The 23,450-nt window shown below is 32.7% G+C and overlaps 1 protein-coding gene across 1 annotated transcript in view; it reads right to left on the bottom strand.

Moving 5' to 3' along the window:
• Window positions 1-322: 322 nt before the first annotated feature.
• Window positions 323-23,450, bottom strand: part of LOC117316729 — a 66,739-nt gene continuing 43,611 nt past the window's right edge. The window contains exons 3-6 of the mRNA XM_033871484.1: window positions 16,531-16,731; window positions 15,215-15,341; window positions 13,465-13,570; window positions 323-13,054 (exon numbers count right to left, since the gene is read on the bottom strand). Coding sequence (XP_033727375.1) covers window positions 11,537-13,054; window positions 13,465-13,570; window positions 15,215-15,341; window positions 16,531-16,731 — 1,952 coding nt within the window. The 3' untranslated portion in view covers window positions 323-11,536. The remainder of the gene's footprint in view (window positions 13,055-13,464; window positions 13,571-15,214; window positions 15,342-16,530; window positions 16,732-23,450) is intronic.

Consider the following 23,450-nt stretch of genomic DNA (forward strand, 5'->3'; position numbering starts at 1 on the left):
GATAACCCTCTCTGCGTACTTTCTATTTGTGGGGAGATAACCCTCTCTGTGTACTTTCTATTTGTGGGGAGATAACCATCACTGTGTACTTTCTATTTATAAGGGGAGATAACCCTCTGTGTTTTATATTGGTAGGGGAGATAACCTCCAATGATAACATTATATTTGTAGGGGAGATAACCTCCAAACTGCTATTTGTAAGGGAGACACCCCATAATAATATGTACATGTACCTGATGCTTGTAGGCCAGCTTTTTTTCAGTGTGTAGTCAATATATATAAAAGATGAAAACATTTAAGAAAAGAAAACACAAAAAGTATCTATCTTAACCATGACAAGATTTTATTGCATATCAGAACAACAACTTTTGGCATTAATAATGAAACACCTGATTTCCAATAATTTACCATTAAACGATGAAAACATAAATACCATGTAAAATATCAGTTATATTAATAATCTCTTCTGCAACAAACCTTGGACAGGGTTCAACTACATGTCAACTAATGAACAGCAATCAAAGTGTTATCTATAACATGAAATATTGCTAGAATGTAGAACTGCATGGCTTGTTAACTGTGACTACAGATATAAACATCGTGACAACAAACGGTTACCATGACACCACTTAAATGATTGTACTACTCTGATTCCCATACTTTACAATGTGAAATAAAACTCCTAATCGTAGTTAGTATTCACCTAGATCTACAACCTACATATTACTATCTGTGTTTAAACAAGTGACATTTTCTTAAAGAAATTAAATTGTACTGGGTATGTATATATATATATATATATACTTCTTACCGGTCGTGAAATTCAACAAAGAAAAGATCGCTTGTTTCTTCTAATATATCAGGAAATATGTTCTATATATCTGCTTTGTTTGAGGTAAAAATTCAAGGCCCTTAATTTGGACATGCTGCACCATATTAGCTTAATCATTCTTATCTTCATAAGAACTATGTGTCATGATGAACTAAAACCACTCGTGAACACTGGGGAAATATTATCTTAATGCATATAACATTTATATCACATATTGTTAGCAGGGTCAGAGTGAACAAGTCCCTGTGTTTACTATCACCATGACAACCATAGTTATAAACAGTTACCGCTGCTGTTATCAAAACAAAGGCTTGACAACCAAGGCCACAGGGACACAAACTCCACTCTATTTTAGATGTGTATTACAAGACATGTTCAACATTAGGGATCGTTGGATTAGGAATTTGTACATGTCCCTGTGACTATGGCAACAGCTACATGAATATGCTCATTTTTGAGATGGTCTCCATGCTAGGAACTTGTTCCTGTGACAGTTTTCAAATATATTATAGTTTACCAGATAAATATCCCCATCAGTTAGCAGTGGACAATATAAGTCATCAACATTTCTCAGCTTTTGGAAGCTGAAATTTACACAAATTGTGACAATACCACACTATCTTATTTTGTTTATTTCTTAACACAGTTTTAAGAGAGAATCTGTGATTGGCTAGATTATATTTGTTTTTTGAGACAGCTGCTGTGATTGGTTAGTTGTAAAAGTTGGTAGCCAATGGGGAGATTTTCTGGTCACATTGTCAGTATGGATGAATATATCCATTAGTCCTAATATTAATTTATTGTTTTTTAATCTATATACTTTATATAAATTATGTACAAATACAACTGCTTTTATCAAAACAGTAACACTGGCAGGCTTTACCATTTTACAGTAATGTCCCTAAATGGCTCCTTAGTGCAGAAAAATATTCTCTATGCAGGCAGATTGTCAAAAACTATAGAATATTATATTGTACAAATAATGCTTATAGGTCACAGTGTAACACTAAAACTAGGTCACCATGTCTTAAATCTCAAACTTCAAAACTAATGCGGTTTACAGTTCAAGGGAGATAACTGCATAAACAGGTTAAAAATATTGATATTTAATTAAAAGAATTAGTTATCTTACGTACTTAAATGTCCATAAAAACTAACCCTCAGAAGGTCACAATCTTGGTGATCCTTTCACCCTTAAAAATACATCAGAACCTTATAAAACATTCATTCGTAAATCAGCACTTGGGGTGCGTATCCCTACACTATCCATACACCCTATACAGAAATATTACTTCGATCAGTTGTTTCAGGGCATTTTGTGGCTCTGTGTGGGTGAGAAAATCTGGAATACATTTTGGGGTGGATATGGGAATGGGTTGGAGAATCTGGAGTATATTTTGATAGGGTTAAGGTGAGGGTGAATGTGTTTTTGTTTTTGTTTTTTTTTTTGGGGGGGGGGGGGGGGGGGGGGGGGGGAATAAAGAGTATTTTTGGCAGGGTTGTGGGGTGGGTGGGTCAAGATCTAGTACATTTTATGATGGTGTGGGGTCAGATAATCAAGACTAATTTTGGCAGGTTGTGGGGGAGGGGCAAGACCTAGAGTACATTTTGAGTGGGTGTGGGGAGGGATGAGTATATTTTGAGTGGGTGTGGGGAGGGATAAGGAGTATATTTTGAGTGGGTGTGGGGAGGGATAAGGAGTATATTTTGAGTGGGTGTGGAGAGGGATAAGGAGTATATTTTGAGTGGGTGTGGGGAGGGATGAAGAGTATATTTTGAGTGGGTGTGGAGAGCGATGAAGTGTGTATTTTGAGTGGGTGTGGAGAGGGATGAAGAGTATATTTTGAGTGGGTGTGGGGAGGGATGAAGAGTATATTTTGAGTGGGTGTGGGGAGGGATGAAGAGTATATTTTGAGTGGGTGTGGGGAGGGATGAAGAGTATATTTTGAGTGGGTGTGGGGAGGGATGAAGAGTATATTTTGAGTGGGTGTGGGGAGGGATGAAGAGTATATTTTGAGTGGGTGTGGAGAGCGATGAAGTGTATATTTTGAGTGGGTGTGGGGAGGGATGAAGTGTGTATTTTGAGTGGGTGTGGGGAGGGATGAAGAGTATATTTTGAGTGGGTGTGGGGAGGGATAAGGAGTATATTTTTAGTGGGTGTGAGGAGGGATGAGTATATTTTAAGAGAGTACGGGGAGGAATTTAAGAATCCAGAGTATTTTTTCACAGGGTAATTTGAGGGCGAGATCCAGAGTATATTTTAAGTGGGTGTATTTTGCATAACACTTTCTATTGAAAGACAATGGGTTAGACCACTTACTCATAATAATATCCTAATCTTAAAGAAACATCAGTACTGTCGATAAATTTATACTTGTGATATTTACCGTACTAAAACAGTGTCCAGAACTTATCCATTATTCCTTACACATTTTAAACAACAGCATAAAAAATCAAACGAATAGAAATTATTTCATAACACAAATCTACAATTTTTTACAAAATGATGAGAACGGCCTTTCTACCTACAGTACTGACCTTGATAAGTGTGCTTGGTCCTTAACAATGACTATATCCTTGTAAGTGTGAAAGGGCTTTTGTATATATCCTTATATACGTGCTTGGAGATATACTGGTATAATTTAATTTTGTATGAAACACGCATTTTCATTGGCTGAAATAATTTTGTTATACCTCCATAACAAAATTTTTGACGTTGCGAAATGTAACGTCATTTTTGATTGGCTGATGACGTTGCGTAATAATTTATCACAGAAAAGAGTTCGCCAAAGAAAGTGAAATATCTTGGTGTGTATAAGACGAAATTAAATTATAAGAATTATCCTTAAATAATTACAGAAAATCCTCAGGATGACAAATGTATCATTCCAACACATATTTATACAATAATACATGTCTTTTATAACAGTTTGTTAAGCATATTTAGGGACGGTTCTAGCTACATATTTATTTTTTTCCTATTTTAGGATTTAGATAAAGATAAGTATACCTGAAGTAAGTTTAATTATTATTTTTATCTTATGAATATTACTTATTTAATGGTCAGGAGTAACTTTATATGGCCAGACTCTTATATTCCATGATGAAACTATACAGGGCATCAAAGAACCGTACTGAAACTACCTTCACGGACGTTGAATCTTCACGATATCAAATTTTATAAAAACATATTATTAAAAGTATTCTTAGCTCATGACAGGCCTGGGTGCTACAATAATGTATCTCTAGCCTTCCATGGACACAAGATAGCCTACACAAGTCTCAAGCCCTCAATTGAATAATCTACGTCTAAAAAACTTCCTACATTTTCTATCACAAATGTATCAACAAATCTACAAGAACAATAAACAATATATCCAAACTTTTTGATTTTTATGAAAATGGTGGACAATATCATCTATATGTACTGTCAAAATCTAGCTATGATTTTATACAAAGTAGGTTTATTAAGTAAACTGAAATGGACTGTTAGGTAAATATAGAGACCGTATTTTGCTTAGATATTTGTTAGGTACTGTAAACATATAAATTTATGTAAGAGGGAAATTGACCTAAAACACGAAGGTCATTCGGCCATGAAAACTTCCCCTATATACAGAAGTAAAAAAGACAAAAAAAAAATGCGAAAATAACCCCAATAACCCCCACAAATAAAATTTACCTCTCAAATTCACTTAATTAACATGTTTACAGTACCTGACAAGGGTTTAGCACATTTCTTAGTGACCCAGTACCCACAACCAATTCAATGTAGAGGTGCTGTTCCCATTCACCTCTACAGCTAAGATCAAATCTATAAACTTAACATACATTTCATCATTAACTTCAGGATTTTTTTGTTTATAAATTCAGTAAAAGATGTATTGATTTAGAAACAAATACTGCATATATTTTTTTCAATAGTTGCTGTTGTTTTAATGTATTTCAAGATAAAGAATGCAAAAATGGATTCAATAAATCACACAATTTCGAAGTACATTGTTTAAAAGTGAATCAAGTAAAAATCAGAATATTTAAATTTCATAGGTAACACCATAAAAAAATCACCGATTTGTTATTTATTCTGAAGTCTTCTACCACATAAAAATTAAAACCTTAAAATATCTGAATATCCGGACCTTGGATATTTAGAATTTAACAAATTGTAAAAGTGCATCAATAGAAAATTCTGAACGCAAAAGAAATTCAAGATCTTTTTCTGAAATAATATAAATGAATAAGTTGAAAAGAAACTTTGTCAAATTAAGGGGGAAAAAAACAAACAAAATTTTTCAAAAATGTAAAAGAAAATGAGGTGAAAATTGGAGAAATATTGCACAACTAAACTGAGACCTCACAGAAGGCCTAAAACTAATAATCACCACACACCACAATTACAAGAGAATTTTCATCATATCTCAAATGTATAAAAAAAAACTGATTAGATAAATTGGTCAAGTTGAATTTTTTTTTAAACATTAGTTTCGTCTAATCATAACTGAATCAAATAATATTCAATTTAATTGTCTTATAAGCAGAACATTTTTCTTTACAAATTTCTTAAATAAAATTTTAGCATTACTCCCGAGAAATAATGACCGTTTTACCTTGAAAACCAGACAGATTCTTTGGCATATATTGAGAACAAAACTTTAAAAATTTGAAAAAAAACCCAGAAAAAAACACCAGAAAATGCAGTTTGCAATAATGCAGTTAGACAATTGTATTGTGACCTATCTAGATTTGTATGTATTTTCGCCCTCTGATGGAATGGAGACAAACATAAAACCCACAAGGAATGCTAAAAGTTTTAGGGTCTGATAATAAAATTCTCCAGCAAAAAAAATGCCTCGTAAGTTCACAACGCCGCTGAACATGTGCATCATAAGTTCACAACTTGGATGAACATGCGCCTCTTTAAAGTATTGGGCATTTGTAGAATGGTATAGAATTTCAAGAGTTATCTCCACTTGCATCTGAGAAGTGCAGGGATATTGGAGGTGGAAATTAACATGGATTGATGGCTTCAACTCAAGTTCTGAGAGGAAGAAATTCATTTTCATTCCATTATTCAATTGATGTAAAGCAGACAAGTTTAACCATATATGTGTAAAAAATTAAATAATTTTTTTTTACTTTTGATAATCACAATTTCAAATTTTATTCACTTTTTAATCTCTGCAATAAAAGCATTTTAGAAACCCTGTCAGTAATAATTCATGCAATCAAATTATCTTGTCATGTTGATAAGGGGGAGATAACTCTATATAACTGCATAATAAATTTCGACAAAAATGGGGAATACTCACATAATTAAATTCCAAAAGTATTGGAGGGGGTCAACTGCGTTAGCCGTTTATACTCTCAATATATACATATAATGAATTGCCTAAGCCCACGGCAGATGGTTCACACCATCCTTTGTCAATATTATATATTGCATGTGTTTCGTATCCAAAAACATTGTCATAAATACAGAAATACCTTCAAAACACAAAAGAACGAGACACAGTTGTGTCACATAGTCAACAGGGTCACACCACAACATCGTAGTCATAGCAACCTAGGAATATCTAAATATCAATCATATACATTTTAGATTTTGTCTGTACCTATCTAAAATTAATTGTTTACACACTAGTTTCGGTAACTGAATTTCCAATTATGAAAGATTCATTAACTGGACTGCTTTACAATGTATAGATATACAAAAAAAAAAAAAAAAAAATTATGTCACTGGTGATAACCATATATGGGAAAATAACTATCAACCAAATATGGTCATATCCCGATGCTGACAACCAAATATGGTCGTAATGCTGATAACCAAATATGATAAAAAAAAAATGCTTATTGCCAAATATGGTCGTAGAGCTGATGATTAAATATGGTCATCAAACTTAACGAAGGCCTTAAATGGATACAAGACAATTATAACTTTCAGATTATAAGTCAGTAGAAGAGTGTGCAAGCATCACTAGTGTAGTTAGTAGTATGAACATCATAAAAAATTTAAATAAAATTAGAAAGATTTAAAAGAAGATAGACATTTTGTAACTTAATCAAAATGATTTAATATCATTTTTATCTAAAATGAAAAATAAGACAAAACAGAGGAACATTAAAACCTAGCACCAAAATAAAACGAAATATGTACGAATTCCTGAAAAGAACTAAGAATTCATACTAAATTCTGAAGGAAAATATTCAGACTAGCAATATCAGAACTCAAAAATATTGCATTAAACTCTAGCATTAAAAAATGCTTATTAACAATTTCAACAATAATCTTCGAAAATCTGAAACCAATAAAAATGTACTATGTTCTTAATTAACCAATGGCAGCCATTTTTACAAAGATCATGAATTAAATCTCAAATGACCAATAAATTGCGTAATCAGTTGTATACTTCCCAATAACAGACATTTTTACATTTAGAATGTTCAGTAATACTTATGCAAATGGCACCAAAGAGCTCTGCTTTGTTTTGTCGACAATAGATTATACAAAATCATACAACAATGAAAAATCTAAATAATATTACAAATTAAATAATAACTGAGAAAAAGATGCAGAAAAAGTCATTGTCATTCACATTATACATACAGTTTAACACGGAGGAAACGTAATATAATGATCAAACAGCAGTCAAATTGCATAGTCATTACACAATATAAACATAGTCTTAACTAGACTATGGTCAATAGCACTATCATTGTCGCACGATTACTGTTCTAGTCACACTTCAAAATCAGGTCATTCTTCGACAGAACATTTCTGTCATCAGACGAGTTAAAACTGGGTCAGTATTACAGTGTCAATTTTAATAATATTCTCCGTTTCAATACAAAAGTTTATGGAGGTAAAGATAGAAAACAATTTCTATCTTTTAAACATTTTTATCGACTGTAACCAGGGACTGGGTTTTCCTTGTATAAAGAATGACTAAAAAATCAGGGATCTATTATTTAATTTTTATCTTAATTCAAAATGTATAAATTCATGTAATGATGATATATTTCTCACATAAGATAGTAATTAGTTCTAAAGACAGGAGGGATGATTTTACCATCCGACAAGGACAAGGATATTTCAAAATGTCCATAACAATACTAACAGGCGAAACAGTTATATAATTTCATATTTTAAACATACGTATATATTGCGTACATATTCATTATTGCAAATAACATTTGCGAAATGCATTTGACATTTGTGCAAGAACTCTATGTTGGCAGTGTTAGAGACTATATACTGATTCATCGAGTAACAAACCCAGCCATAGCAAGTCCTGTTTGGTAGAATCACCAACGCAACTTCATTGTTGTGTGATAATACCACCCTGGCTTCAGGTCAGAGATTGACATTGGCCCTGGGATCATTGCAGAAGGTATACGGTATGGGAAGCATAGATTTTAAGAGGTAAGACTGCAATTTAGTACAGAAAACTTTGGGCTGATTCTTACATATAGTGATGTCCATTGAAAAGGATGAAAATTTTATTGAACACAAAAATGTCCATTGAAAAGGATGAAAATTTTATTGAACACAAAATCTATTATAAGATATATGGAGATATAACTATTACACAACTCTGAACTCAAACGATTAATGCTTCTAGCAAGAATCAGTCTCAAACACCTAAAGCAGTTTAACATTTTTTGTCTTTCTGTTTTTGTTTAAAAAACTCTGGGGAAAAAATAAGGCCAAATGAGGCAAATTATGCCTAGATAATATACTAAAATATTTGGAGAAAATGAAAATCCTAACTTATCTGATCAACTGTTTCATAAATCTAGAACAAAGTGAATGAGGTATAGATTTAGGTAGACCTAACAACAATGGTCTTTGTATACAATATGGCTGTCATCATCTCAACCATTTTTGTATACATCATTAGCTTCAGAATATAAAACATTTCACTAAGATGTATTTTAATTTTACACCTGAGTTTAAACATCATTAATGCATATTGAATCTAGAAGGGGGTCAATTTGACCTCCATTTAAAGGTCATCCATAATATATAGAAACAACCCAAAGGTACCACAGAGTTAATGTTATGTATGATGGTACACTTTCTTATTCATGATACACAACCAATTCTCATAAATAATGACTTCTCCCCAATGTACAATATTGTCATACACTTGTCAAATGATTTCTCCCGGATTCAAAGTAGATTTTCATTGATATACTTTCAAAATGCAAAACATAAAAAAACAAATAATTTTCACAAAAAAAACAAAGAATTTTCAAGAAAAACAATTAATTTCAAGAAAAAACAAATAATTTTCAAGAAAAACAATTAATTTTCAAGAAAAACAAAGAATTTTCTGTTATGTAGTTAAGACACTTCTTTAATTCATTTGATTGATTTCAGAACTTCCAACAATAATCTTAATTTGAATTTCCCTCCTGGTAATTGATAATTTAACAGTTGCAGAAAAAATGAGACAGTGCAATAATATTGTACATAGGAGATATTTTTCTACAGTTAAAACCAGACAAATCCTGCGAGCAATAAAAAATTAAGTCTATATTCATGTCAGGATAATTTAAGAAATCAAACGAGTCATACCACTAAAAATATAAGGGTAGCTAAAATTTAGAAAAGAAATAAAAATCTGATGTACATGTATAATAATTCTGTTAATAAGCTCTGGGAATGCTGTTTGGTTACATATCTCATTATTATAATTTCCATGGAAACAGTTCACAAGCACATGGCATAATATCTACCTGATTACCTCCCCTTAAACAATTTTTTTATTATCGCCCCTTGGGAAATTATAACATTATTGAAATATTTACCGACAGTAGAGATTGTTCTTGTCAAACATGTGTATGTACTAACAAATGACCAAAAGCTGAATTTTACAAAACAGAGAGTGAATCTTTTACTGACTTTTCATCAGATATATCTTAATTATAACATTATATTTATCATTAAAAACACGAATTCTACCAAAATATATCTAACATGGAAGAGGTAAGTTGTAAACCGAGTAGTGAGGAATTTTAATGCTGGACGATTTATAACATAGAATTGGATGTAATGCTGGATAGTTAATTCTAATGCTAAAAAATATTGAGTGATATTGAATTTGACTGCCTGACATTGAGTGACTTCCAATCTGGACATTTAAATCTAAATCTGGATCATGGACAAAATATTGAAGCTATCACTAATCTGTAGATGATGCTAAGTGACCTTTTTTTCTTGCAGGGATAATTATTGAAAATGAAACCATAACATTCAATTATTTGAATTTCATAGAAATAATGAAGTAGATGTGGAGTTTGATCAGTAATGTATGAACAATAGGGATGTTTCTCTCAAACAGACTTTAGAGAAAATGTTTATGTCAACTTTATAACAGGGTAATAAAATGTATGATTTGATATTGAAGTACTTCAGGAGAAAATTACCGTGATTTGAAACGAGAGATAGATCTCCTATCTAGTACAATGATCCAGTGAATATCTTGCATCGTATTGCCATTTCGGATTCAGAAAATATAAATACAAAAATATTATCACAGTACAAACACTATCCAAATGTTGAATTGGTGACGGTAACAGACAAATAAACATAAAAAGAACAATTAAAAAGGGAGATAACTTTCCCCCTTTGGTCAAATGATGAGACAAAACAACATTAAATCCAATATATACATTAGAATCCTCAGTTTATCACAACCAGTCTACATCAGCTGTGTTCAACACAAACTGTTATACCGTCTACATCAGCTGTGTTCAACACAAATTTATACCAGTCTACATCAGCGGTGTTCAACACAAACTGTTATACCAGTCTACATCAGCTGTGTTCAACACAAACTTATACCAGTCTACATCAGCTGTGTTCAACACAAACTGTCATACCAGTCTATATCAGCTGTGTTCAACACAAACTGTCATATCAGTCTATATCAGCTGTGTTCAACACAAACTGTCATATCAGTCTATATCAGCTGTGTTCAACACAAACTCATATCAGTCTATATCAGCTGTGTTCAACACAAACTGTCATACCAGTCTACATCAGCTGTGTTCAACACAAACTGTTATACCAGTCTACATCAGCTGTGTTCAACACAAATTTATACCAGTCTACATCAGCTGTGTTCAACACAAACTGTTATACCGGTCTATATCAGCTGTGTTCAACACAAACTGTTATACCAGTCTATATCAGCTGTGTTCAACACAAACTGTTATACCGTCTATATCAGCTGTGTTCAACACAAACTGTTATACCGGTCTATATCAGCTGTGTTCAACACAAACTGTTATACTGTCTATATCAGCTGTGTTCAACACAAACTGTTCTACCGGTCTATATCAGCTATAAGTCATAGATTCTACATCAATCATGTTCACAATCTATCTTATAATTAATTTTCCTGAACATAGAATTTTTTTAAAATTTATACTTTCAGAAATGAATCCTTGAAAATTTTGAAGACGAAGGAAAGGATCTTTCAAATTAAAAAATGATCATTCTAAATTCCCTTGCTATAAACTAAGTCAAATAGATTCTGATAACAATCATGCGACACAGCATTAATGTAAACAAGGTTGTAAAAAGCTGAGGACAGTACAGTATACAAGCCAACAGAAAACAATCGAGCAAGCTGGATTTGTCTGGCCAATCAAAACAAGGGTCAGAGGTCGACACAACAAGATCAATAACAGAAATCATTCTAAATGAGAGGACACTCTCATGCGTTTGACTTTAGCTCGGTGGTTTTTAAACCACAACTGCACATTTTTTGGCTCTAGTTTCGGAAACTTTTGCCGATATTCTGACCGATTGAGGTCCTCGCAATATTTATCAATCATATAAGACGATGGATGCGTATCTTCAGTAAACCACTTCTCTAGTTTTGGGATCTCAGTCATTGGATCTATGAAAACGCGCGTGCGTCGCTTACGATGAGCGTTACCTGGGCTTGTTTTGTGATGAGGATGCTGAGAATGCTGCTGTTGGTGTTGATGCTGATGCAGCCGAGCAGCTGCTGACTGCTGCGCCATAAAATGAGTATTCATCGGAAAGTAATGCATGGCCAAGGGGTGAGGAAAGTGTGGGATGTGTAGGGGCTGATGGAGGCCACTTGTTGGGGTGGTTGGCATCCTTGATATATGGTTGCTGAGGTAGTCCCCCTCGGGGAAGTCTTTTTTGTAGGAGAGAGATGAAAGCTTATGACTAGATTCTGAATCCTCGTTTGATTGTTCCTCATAATCTGACTCCATGTCATCGTCGTCTTCCGAGTCGGACATGTGCATGCCATTTGATTGCGGTGCCTCACGTTCCCCCGTGCTTATTCGATCTACATCGTCCTTGACCCCCTTTATAAGGTCGGTCACACATTCCACGTCGGCTAAATCTTGTTTCTCCTCCTTTATACTGACGGGTGATTGTTCTTGATGTGTTTCCATAGTATCCATCACTTCCATTTCCTCATGGATGTCATCAGCACAATCTAACTTACTGTCACATAAATCCTTCTCCTTCTTTATTTCAGGACTAGAAACTGGCCTACGTGATTGGGACAGGTCACATGGCTCTTTGGACTGGTCATGTGATGACTCGTGTGACATGAAGGGACCGTGGTAAGGATAGGGGACAATGTAAACTGCATTTTTATTGGGCAAGTAAGGAACATTACGATCGATTGCAACTGGACTGTTTTCTAGCCCCTCCTCCATCTCAAAAGAGTTATCATCGTAGTTTCTAGAGGCCCGACGATGAGCTGCTCGCGCATTTTTGAACCAGTAGATTATATTCGTGAGATCTAATGGTCGCCTTCCTTTTCGAGATTCAAGAGTATTCAACTCTTCGAGAAACCTAATCATTTGCTCTCTTGTAGGGTGTTGGCACTCTGCAAACCATTTCTGAAGACGAGGAATTTCATGCTCAGGATCGAAAGATGTTCGCATTCTAGTCTTTCCATGATTGAGACCCGAAAGTGAGGTAAGAGGTGGACTATGATTGGCTGGGCTGTTACTATAGTGATTCTCGTGTGAAGCTATAGTACCATTGATGGTCCCGTTAATAGTCTTTTCAGAAGTGCGTAGATCTTCAGGTGCCCCATTCTGTTCTTGAGACTTTTTTGCCTTCTCCACTTGTTCATCGTACCATTTGTCAAACGCGCAGCGCACATCATGAGGAAGACTTGAGAGGGTGTCACCTTTTGTTATGGAGGAAAGCAGAGACTGCAATAACAAAGAATGTATAAAAATCAAAGCTATTGATTATCAAAACAGGGGAGATACTTCATAGATATCGGCAAAATCCTACACACTAAAGGTAAATCAAAAGATCTAAAATCCCATATGACGATCACTTCAGCACATTGACAAAAACAAATACAATTATGTTCTTATTTGGGCTTTTGTTCAAATTCTTAATCTAGAAATCAATATGGTAATTATAAGCATGTATTTCTTAATTCTTCTTTCGATAACTTCTGTGCAATGAAAAAAAAATAAAAAAAATAATGATTTTATTTTTTGTACAATTTTTTCCTACAAATTTAATCAAAAGTAGGTGTTGTTTATTCTAAAAGTGAGCAGGAGGCTGGATTAAGAATGAAGATAAAGGCAATATAAGGGAGGTAACTTACCTTTTCTATGGGACACCCTGACGTTAGGAGGAGCCCGTGAGATTGGGTGAGGAGAAGTTGTAGTAATTTACTCTTCACTTCATCAGTAGAGCTCAACTTTGATTGGCTGGAAAGTGCAAACCAAAATGTGCGCATATCGTTTAAAAATCGGAACTACAAGCTACTGGGTATTTGAACTGATACACAGAGACAATATCCACACAACAGTGAGAAAACACGCTTTATTTTAAACGGTTGACATTCATTTCGGTCCAAAGGATTTGATGAAATTAAATAAAGAATAAACATTAACTTTTCTTCATAATGATATTGTCAGAGTGTGAACAAAAAATCGCGAAATAAAAATTCTATATAATAGTCTTTTCCTATACATTATTAGTTCAGTGAGGGTTGCCTCCCTTGGGGATGATTTGTGAGAATAAGAATTTTTTTGACGGAAATAATGTTGTATTGTTGATAAATTTTCACAAAATGAAAGCAACATACAGCCCATAAAAAATTTAATTCAAGAAAAAGCAGAATAAATCATGATTAAAGAGTCAATGAATAAGTCACACTTTAATGAAAATACATCTCAGACAAAGATTAATTACGATCAATTAAAAACAACAATAGGCTATTGTTGATTTTTATACCATACCAAAAGTAACATTATGATACTTTACACTATTACCACACTGAAAAATGTTTGAGTTTGTACTTATATCTTTTAAATTCAAAATGGATAAAATTAATTAATTTAATCTGGAAGAAATTATTTCCTGCTCCGCCCCTATACTTTGTTTGGAAGTATCCACCTTATAAGCTATTATCTTTAGGGCATAGTTATTACCTTGCTTTCCTTTGCTAGTGTTAGTTAAGAAATAATTAACGATGATTCGTGTATTATTGCAGGATATACAACGAGGACGAGGATATTTTGCAATTAAATTAATAACGAAGGCCGCAGGCCTGAGTTATCAATTAAAATTGCAAAATATCCGAGTCCGAGTTGTATATCCTGCAACAATACACGAGTCAAAGTTGATTATTTCTATTCTACCATGTACTGTTTAGTTCTGAGATCGACCTCTTTCTAATAGAAAAACAGCAAAGAAACCCCAGAAAAACCTTGTAATTTATTTCTTGAGTATTGTATTATTTGTTGATGAAATATACAGGCAATACAGTACTACGATCAAGAGAATCTATCATATGGCATTGATTTTGAAAATTTAAAAAAAAAAAGGATAAAAAAAAGAAAAAAGGGGGGCCTCCGTAGGATTCGAACTCGCGTCGTGATAAAAATATATTGAAAGACTAACCCATTAGCCCACTCGGCTATAGTAAACTTTTATGAAACGGCTGAATATTAGATATTTAAAATTGTAACAGCCGTGACTCACGACCGTGTATTATTGGCACGAGCGTGGGTTATTGGAAAATAATACATGGTTTTAAACCAAACAAAACTGGCGTTACATAGCAAACATGGTAGAATAAGATATATTATACTGTACTGATATACTCTGTATAATTTTATGCATTTTTGTGAGAAGCTGCTTAAATGCTTTGGTTATGTAAGCAAAATGTGAATTAAGTTTAAATTTAATTTATTATTTCACTTTTCGAAATGTTCTCTTGGAAAATTCAGAAATAATTTGATAATTTCGTCACGTTTTTTTTTATTTGATGCAGTTTTTTGTCTGAAATAATTAGGATTGTTAACAATTGACTCTTCAATCATGACCCTTGAACTGTTGACCCCTACCTGCTGAGCCGTATCCGTAGCGTGGCTACCTGAGTCAGTTCTCCCCAGATATCCTCTAGTGTAGCCTTATCGTCATTGGTGATAACTTCAAAGGTCAAAGGTCGCCAATTCTTTATTTGTACTGCACCTGTTTAAATGTAAAAACATTGATGGAAATTACGATTTACCAATATTCTCGTCAATCCTGTTAAGACGCAGGCAAAAATCTGAGCTTGATGAAAACGGCGATTACAAAATTTCTCATCAGTGCTTTAATATCTTCCTGCTTTCCACCAAAATTAAATAGCCAGATCAAAAGAGAAATTTAGCCATACAGATGATGTATATTTAAACACAAGGGCTTTTCCTGATGCACAAATGTCAGAAATAACGGAAATGTTGAAAGCATTGATTTACAAATATTTTTCATAAATATTTAATGTTCTAGTTTCTTCTACTCAATTTAAAAGTGATCAAATTTGTGATTTACCAATATTTCGTAGGAATGTCTAAGACTGTAGCTTTCTCCCATTGAGCGCCTAAACCCAGACCACTTATGTTACGTCTGCCGTTCCCATCAGTTAATTAGATGATTGAATTCCACTTGTGTATATAAAATCCAGTCATTTACAGATCGGCAATATACAGCCGCTTGGATTTACTTTCAATTTCATTCAAAGTAAACAATGATGTCAACTACATTTTTATAATTTTTTCCATTTCTAGATGTCTCTTTTTGAAAAATTTTAAAGTCAAAGAGTTATTGATGATTAATCAATAATCTATCACATGTAGTTTCTTCAGTTTGAAACATTTCTATGGATAAAATACGGAGAGTGTGAGATCCAACGTCCGTAAAGGTAGTCTCAGTGTGGTTTTGTGATGCCCAGTAGTTTTACCTCGGATTTCTATGGATAGTTCAATATCAGAAACAGTATTTTTTAAGTATTGCCAGTGATAGATACTCCGATATCTGAACTATATCTACTGAGGAAAATTTTATTCACTGCAAATACATAAATTAATTAGTATCTGTGAGTATTTATTTTTTTCGATCATCCTCCAAAGAATTTTCTGAATCAGAGAAATCAACAAAATGCTTCAGAATCAACTTTTATGCAATTGTACGATTTATTATTGATCAAACAACGAAAAAATCTTAAATTCTTATCGACTACATTTGTCTTTCAGTGGTTTTCTTTTGGTAAATATTCTAAGCTTGAAATGAAAGACAAAATAAAAATCCAATGAACTCTGTAGTAGATATCAATGACTAATGCATCGAACACAAGATTGAAGCCCTACAAATTAAAACTTTAGCTCAATATAGCAGTTACCTTTAGCACTAATGGCCTCGGTGGCATTGTATCCGAGTTTGATGAGTGCGGTCCTCACAACTTCACCGAAAAGGGTCGTACTGGGAAGTATTGCATACGAATCCAGCTCCACTGAACTGTTGGAGCCACACTCGGGGCTGTCAAAGTTTACAGCTCCTGTTGTTTGTTCTATGATACAATGCACGGGTAAAGACTTTGTACCTGGAAAATATCAAGATTGCAAAATACTTCAGACAACTACTCTTTTTTCCCTGAAAAATGAACTATTATTGCAAGATCACAATCACTATCAAAAATTTAATTAGACAAATCTCTATCAAAATGTAATTAGACAAATCTCTATCAAAATGTAATTAGACAAATCTCTATCAAAATGTAATTAGACAAATATCTCTATCAAAATGTAATTAGACAAATATCTCTATCAAAATGTAATTAGACAAATCTCTATCAAAATGTAATTAAACTAGTCTCTATCAAAATGTAATTAGACAAATCTCTATCAAAATGTAATTAGACAAATCTCTATCAAAATGTAATTAAACTAGTCTCTATCAAAATGTAATTAGACAAATCTCTATCAAAATGTAATTAGACAAATCTATATCAAAATGTAATTAGACAAATCTCTATCAAATTGTAATTAGACAAATCTCTATCAAAATGTAGTTAGACAAATCTCTATCAAATTGTAATTAGACAAATCTCTATCAAATTGTAATTAGACGAATCTCTATCAAATTGTAATTAGACAAATCTCTATCAAATTGTAATTAGACAAATCTCTATCAAAATGTAATTAGACAAATCCATCAAAACAGAGAACTAATGAGTAATATTCACATTCAGTATGCTTGAAAGCATTGGTGAAATTGTACATTAATTAGCCTCATCACAGTGTGTAATTAAACACTGAAAGAATTGCTAGCTCCTAAACAATTAAATGAATAACAATTTCTTAAGTAAGAAATCAAACAATATTTTTTAATTAGAATTTTGATTTAATGCGATTCATGGAATATGTCTGTCCAAAAGTCAATGTTATTATGACCTTATGAATGTTGAAAAAATAAATTTCATTCCTTAAATGTAAACAATACAGTGAAAACTAGATTTATTGATTCCTATCTAAATTACATTACTTTTATAACTTCCAGAATATCACAAAATATGGCCTTTAGTTTCAAGTCATTAATTCTCATATTAAAATCTGTGCCCATTAAATTGGGTATTTAAAAAAAAAAGTTCTTATGAAAGTCGATGGTAATTGTGTCAAATTAATTGAACCATGTTGTACGTAATACAGTATACAAGTCAGTATTTTTGTATAACTTTTAAATCATATAATTTACATTGTTTTTTCTTTAGTATTTTTGCCGATGTCAGTTATGATGATTATGGTGATTTCAGAAATAGATTTGTTTTATCATAAGTTATCTGCTGCTGTTTAATATGATTCTCTGAACTACTTGAGATATAAACTGTTTTAAAATAAAGATAATTCCTAAATGTACAGATTCCATCAATTTTTTGTTACTAATCTGACATAATCATAAATGACAAAATTGTATAAAACCTTTAAGCAAAAAATCTGGTAATAGAAGTAGGCATCACGCATATTATTATAGCTTGACACCAGGAAAAAGGTTTATTTTATCATAATTAATATATTTTAATACGACAATAATCAACTTCCTGGCATAATTAAATGACAAGACCATTGCTAATAAACTTTACAATTAATTAACTTCTTCAAACAAGAAAAACCTAAAAACATTAAAAAAAATAATCTTTTTTAAAATCTAGCTTTCTACAAAACCACACACAGGCATGATCTTCCTCTGTTTCCTCCCTAACCGTAAGCAAACCTTCCAATAGATTTTTTCCATTAACAGATCGATGTATGAGATACCGGGGCAATGTGGGGTACAAACCGCTTCATATAAGTGACAATTTAACTCCAATCTGACTTTACTACTCCTCCAGATACCTAAACTCACCGTAACAAACATCTTGCCAGTAATTATTCGAGTACTTCTATCCCATAATTCTATGTTTTCCATATGTCATTTGACGGTTCTCATGCTTTTTCACATAATTTGAGCGAATAATTTCTAATTCTAGGTGCTTAGTTTCTTCATCCTTAAACTTATATTACGGAATCAGTTTTTGATTCCTACTTCATCAATTATCGTATTTTTCTCAGTGCGTAATTCTTAATGCATCTGTTGAAGTGAGCCTCAGTTGAATATTTCCGCTTGGCACTGATTAGGTTAATTAAAATTTATATCATTTAGGATGTCAGAACCACTTCTGAACATCAGGAATGAAATAAATTATATTAAAACATACATTTTGTCTGAAGATGTGAAGAACTCTGGTCTTGTTCGACCTAAAACTTTACACTTTTATCCGTATCCTAAGTTGAGTGGAAGAGGACCAAAGCTTGACCTATCTAAATAAGGCCATATCCAACTGATGTTTGGTTGGGTGCTACGCAAAAATATGTATGACAGAATAAAAGCTATCTTGGTTAAGGGATCATTTCAGAGAATGTCAAGACAGTACTACCCAGTTGTGTTGGAAGTTTTACCATTATTACAGTTCGACTTATGTAACACCACAATCCTACAAACTGTTTACTCCGAACCATTTCAACAATATGCACTTTTCCACATGAAAAAAACATACAAAGAAATGGATTGTTACACATTTCTACTAGCTTAATCCCTTTTACATCTGAACTCTTCGGCAAAAGAGATTACAAATCCCCCTCTAAACCCCTAGGAATGATTTCGATAAGAAGTAATCCACGTTTTATCCCCATCACGTTCCTATGTGTACGGTAATCTTTTTTTCCCGCTGAAATGATATCCCTCACGATTACCCTAGTCAGAGTCAGCACTGCGTTTAACATAGCAAAATAAAATGCCAATATTTACGAAGGTTTAAAAACTAAATCTTGCAACAAATTGAGTCGTGAAAAGATGAAATGTTATCTTGCAAATTATGGCTGTTTGGTAAGACTTTAATTTTACATCCCTCTGAGTGATGTTTTTTCGCCACCAGTGGACAGATCTCTGTTAGATCCAATCCTGATTTGAGATATACCGGGTCGTTTTAATTCCCGAAGGAGTGACATGATAAATGTTAAGGGTTTTCTTCTACTGTTCGCCATAGTAACCTTCAAATCACAACAACTGTACCCAGTGAAATGTTCAAATGTTTCTAAGTTTGCCAAAAAACTTAAAACCCTATAAAATTGATGACTGTAAACTGTAATAGGATATGTTTAAGTACTTCAAAATGTTTTTGGAAATGAGTATATTTGAAAGTGCGTATATATCATCTCAATGTATCCCACACTGCATCAAATCAGGAGTTTAACTTCCTGTTGCTCATATCATTTTCATCTTAAATTACGGTAAATTACAAAGAGGTTCGATAGTTCTAATTTCAATAGTTAATATTATTTTTGCTTCTCTATGCTATACGGCTATGAAAGGACAGATCAGGGAAAACATCTACACCCACCAGTGAAGACTGGCATTAACCGAGAGACTTCCTGTATTAAATGACTGCATTTTAGTTTGTCCAATGCATCTTAATACATAATATAACTGAATTAAGTGACTTCCTGGTATAGGCGACAATCAGCCACAATTCCTGTCACCAAGACATCATAGATGTCCGTATTAGGTGACTTGCCTGATCATGATGTCAGCAAAAGAATTTTTTCTGTTGCATAAGTTTATGGACCATGGTCATTCAGATGCTTGCATGGCATATACACCACATCAGTACTACACATCAATCTTATATCAATTAGTGTCTTGAAGAAGTTTTTTGACGGCACTATTTTGAACTTGACATGTAAAGAAGACGAATAATCCGTTGAAAAGGGAATATTGCATATTCATCATAAACCATGTAGGTAATCACAACTTTTTGATAAGTGACATAAGCTGTGTCAATTTCACAATTTTGAAACAGTGAGACTGAATTAGGAGACGGCCTGTCACCTATTACCTTTGGATTAATTCGCTATGCATTAATAATACCTAACATGGGTCTGTTCTGTGAACATGGATATCTCAACCCATGTGTAAGAGTCTGGCCAGTCAGTCAGCCGAAGTCTTATACAAGGGTTGAGATATCCTTGTTCGCGGAACAGACCCATGTTTGATTATTTTTCTCACGTACTTGCAAGCAAATCCAAGTTTTTATAAAAGTTTTTCATCGCGTCATCTGCAATGCTCCATGGAATGTGCATCAAAATTAATGACGTCATCATTTACAACATGGTTACTCAACGTAAAATGATGACATTACGTTATTGTTAGCAGTGTCATATAGCGCGTGCCGGTTGTCTTTACCCCCCTGTGTGAAATTGATTTATCTATTCCCTGGCAACTGCGGGATAACCCTGTGAAGTATGTGAGAAATAGTAGTCACACATTTATCAAAGTTTACTTTAATATATACATCCATATTTATCTAAGTTTACTATAATATATACATCCACATTTATCAAAGTTTACTTTAATATATACATCCACATTTATCAAAGTTTACTTTAATATATACATCCACATTTATCAAAGTTTACTATAATATATACATCCATATTTATCTAAGTTTACTTTAATATATACATCCACATTTATCAAAGTTTACTTTAATATATACATCCACATTTATCAAAGTTTAATATAATATATACATCCACATTTATCAAAGTTTACTTTAATATATACATCCACATTTATCTAAGTTTACTTTAATATATACATCCATATTTATCTAAGTTTACTATAATATATACATCCACATTTATCAAAGTTTACTTTAATATATACATCCACATTTATCAAAGTTTACTTTAATATATACATCCACATTTATCAAAGTTTACTTTAATATATACATCCACATTTATCAAAGTTTAATATAATATATACATCCACATTTATCAAAGTTTACTTTAATATATACATCCACATTTATCAAAGTTTACTTTAATATATACATCCATATTTATCTAAGTTTACTATAATATATACATCCACATTTATCAAAGTTTACTTTAATATATACATCCACATTTATCAAAGTTTACTTTAATATATACATCCATATTTATCTAAGTTTACTTTAATATATACATCCACATTTATCAAAGTTTACTTTAATATATACATCCACATTTATCAAAGTTTACTTTAATATATACATCCACATTTATCAAAGTTTACTTTAATATATACATCCACATTTATCAAAGTTTAATATACAGAGCAACCCGCTTATTTGCATAGCCCTTTTTCCATGACAAAATATGCAAATAACCGGAGTATTCGTATAGGCGGAGTTGGGTTTAGGCCCCTCTTATACACTATGTAGATCGTCAGGTAGGTACTCAAAACGGGCGCTATATGATTGTTTACGTTATTTGCATTAAAAATATAATTAAAAAAACATTATTTAAAATATAAGAGTAAATACGAAATAAATGGGTTGTTATTCTTTGTAAATGTACAAATATTTGCATATACTTCATCGTTTACTACTTGTCACTCCGAGTCTGTGGGTCCGATATCGGTCATACACGCGTGGGTTGGCACTACGATGTACAATGTGATCGTTTCAATTAACATTCATTATCGTCGCGAGATGCGTTCTGTTCCTGCTATGAGTATATTAGTTGTTTGATCATAGATGATGAACTGCTTAAGCAATAGACTGTCTTAAATGACCGTGAGATGTGTATTGTCGTTTGGGTTTGTTCTGGAAAATGGCGCACACACACACACAAAGAGTTGTCGTTCATTACACATATGCCCCCACAATGCAACGCGCCTAGTAAACAATCATGGCGATCGCAACCTGCCTCAGCGAGTGTTCAAGTGCACAGAACACAGGTTTGGATCGATGCTATAATAAATAAACAAATCTCATCAAAAGATGAGGCATATAAATATTTTATTCAGTAATTCTTCTTCACAATGCTACTGATATGGTCTGGATAATAACTAAATGTCGATATCGATGCATCGAACATAACCTGTTTTGACGAAGTGGGAACCAATGATTAGATAACGTTGTACATCGTGTCGAATCAATATGTAAGTTAAAACACTTTTCTTAAAACTTTTATTACGGGAAAATCACAAAAATACCCTAAAATCAATTAAAATTTTTCGATTTTTTGGAATTTTTATATGCATATAAGCGGGAGTCAGTGTTTTAGTCGATGCAAATACACGGGATTAAAATACAAAGATAAAGAAGAAGAAAATCGGGACCTGAGAATTTTATGCAAATAAACGGGATATTCAAATAACCGATAGGCAAATAAGTGGGCTCCTCTGTAATATATACATCCACATTTATCAAAGTTTACTTTAATATATACATCCACATTTATCTAAGTTTACTATAATATATACATCCATATTTATCAAAGTTTACTATAATATATACATCCACATTTATCAAAGTTTACTATAATATATACAACCACATTTATCTAAGTTTACTATAATATATACATAATTCAGAGAATTTTGTACCAAACATTTACACCTGATATTTATATCCTGTTCTGTTATAAATTTTACTTTGTATAAAAACGAAGGCTCAGGTGAAATAAAAATACTGGTATTTTATTATATTTTATCGATGAGAACTCGGGAAAAATATTTGGATCCATAAGCAAACAAATCTTGCTTTTTCTTTTAAAAATGTCTATGGTTTAATTTTAAAACATCAAATTTCAATGTTATACACCGCTGATTTGATCCAAAATATACATGTTTAAATTAAATTTGAATTCAGTAAAAAGAATATACCAGTTATTAGCTTGGGATACAGAAAATGATCAAATCATTCCGTGATCAAACAGCCGGGACTGGAGAATT

This window comes from Pecten maximus, chromosome 18, assembly GCF_902652985.1.
Source record: "Pecten maximus chromosome 18, xPecMax1.1, whole genome shotgun sequence".
Taxonomy (NCBI): domain Eukaryota; kingdom Metazoa; phylum Mollusca; class Bivalvia; order Pectinida; family Pectinidae; genus Pecten; species Pecten maximus.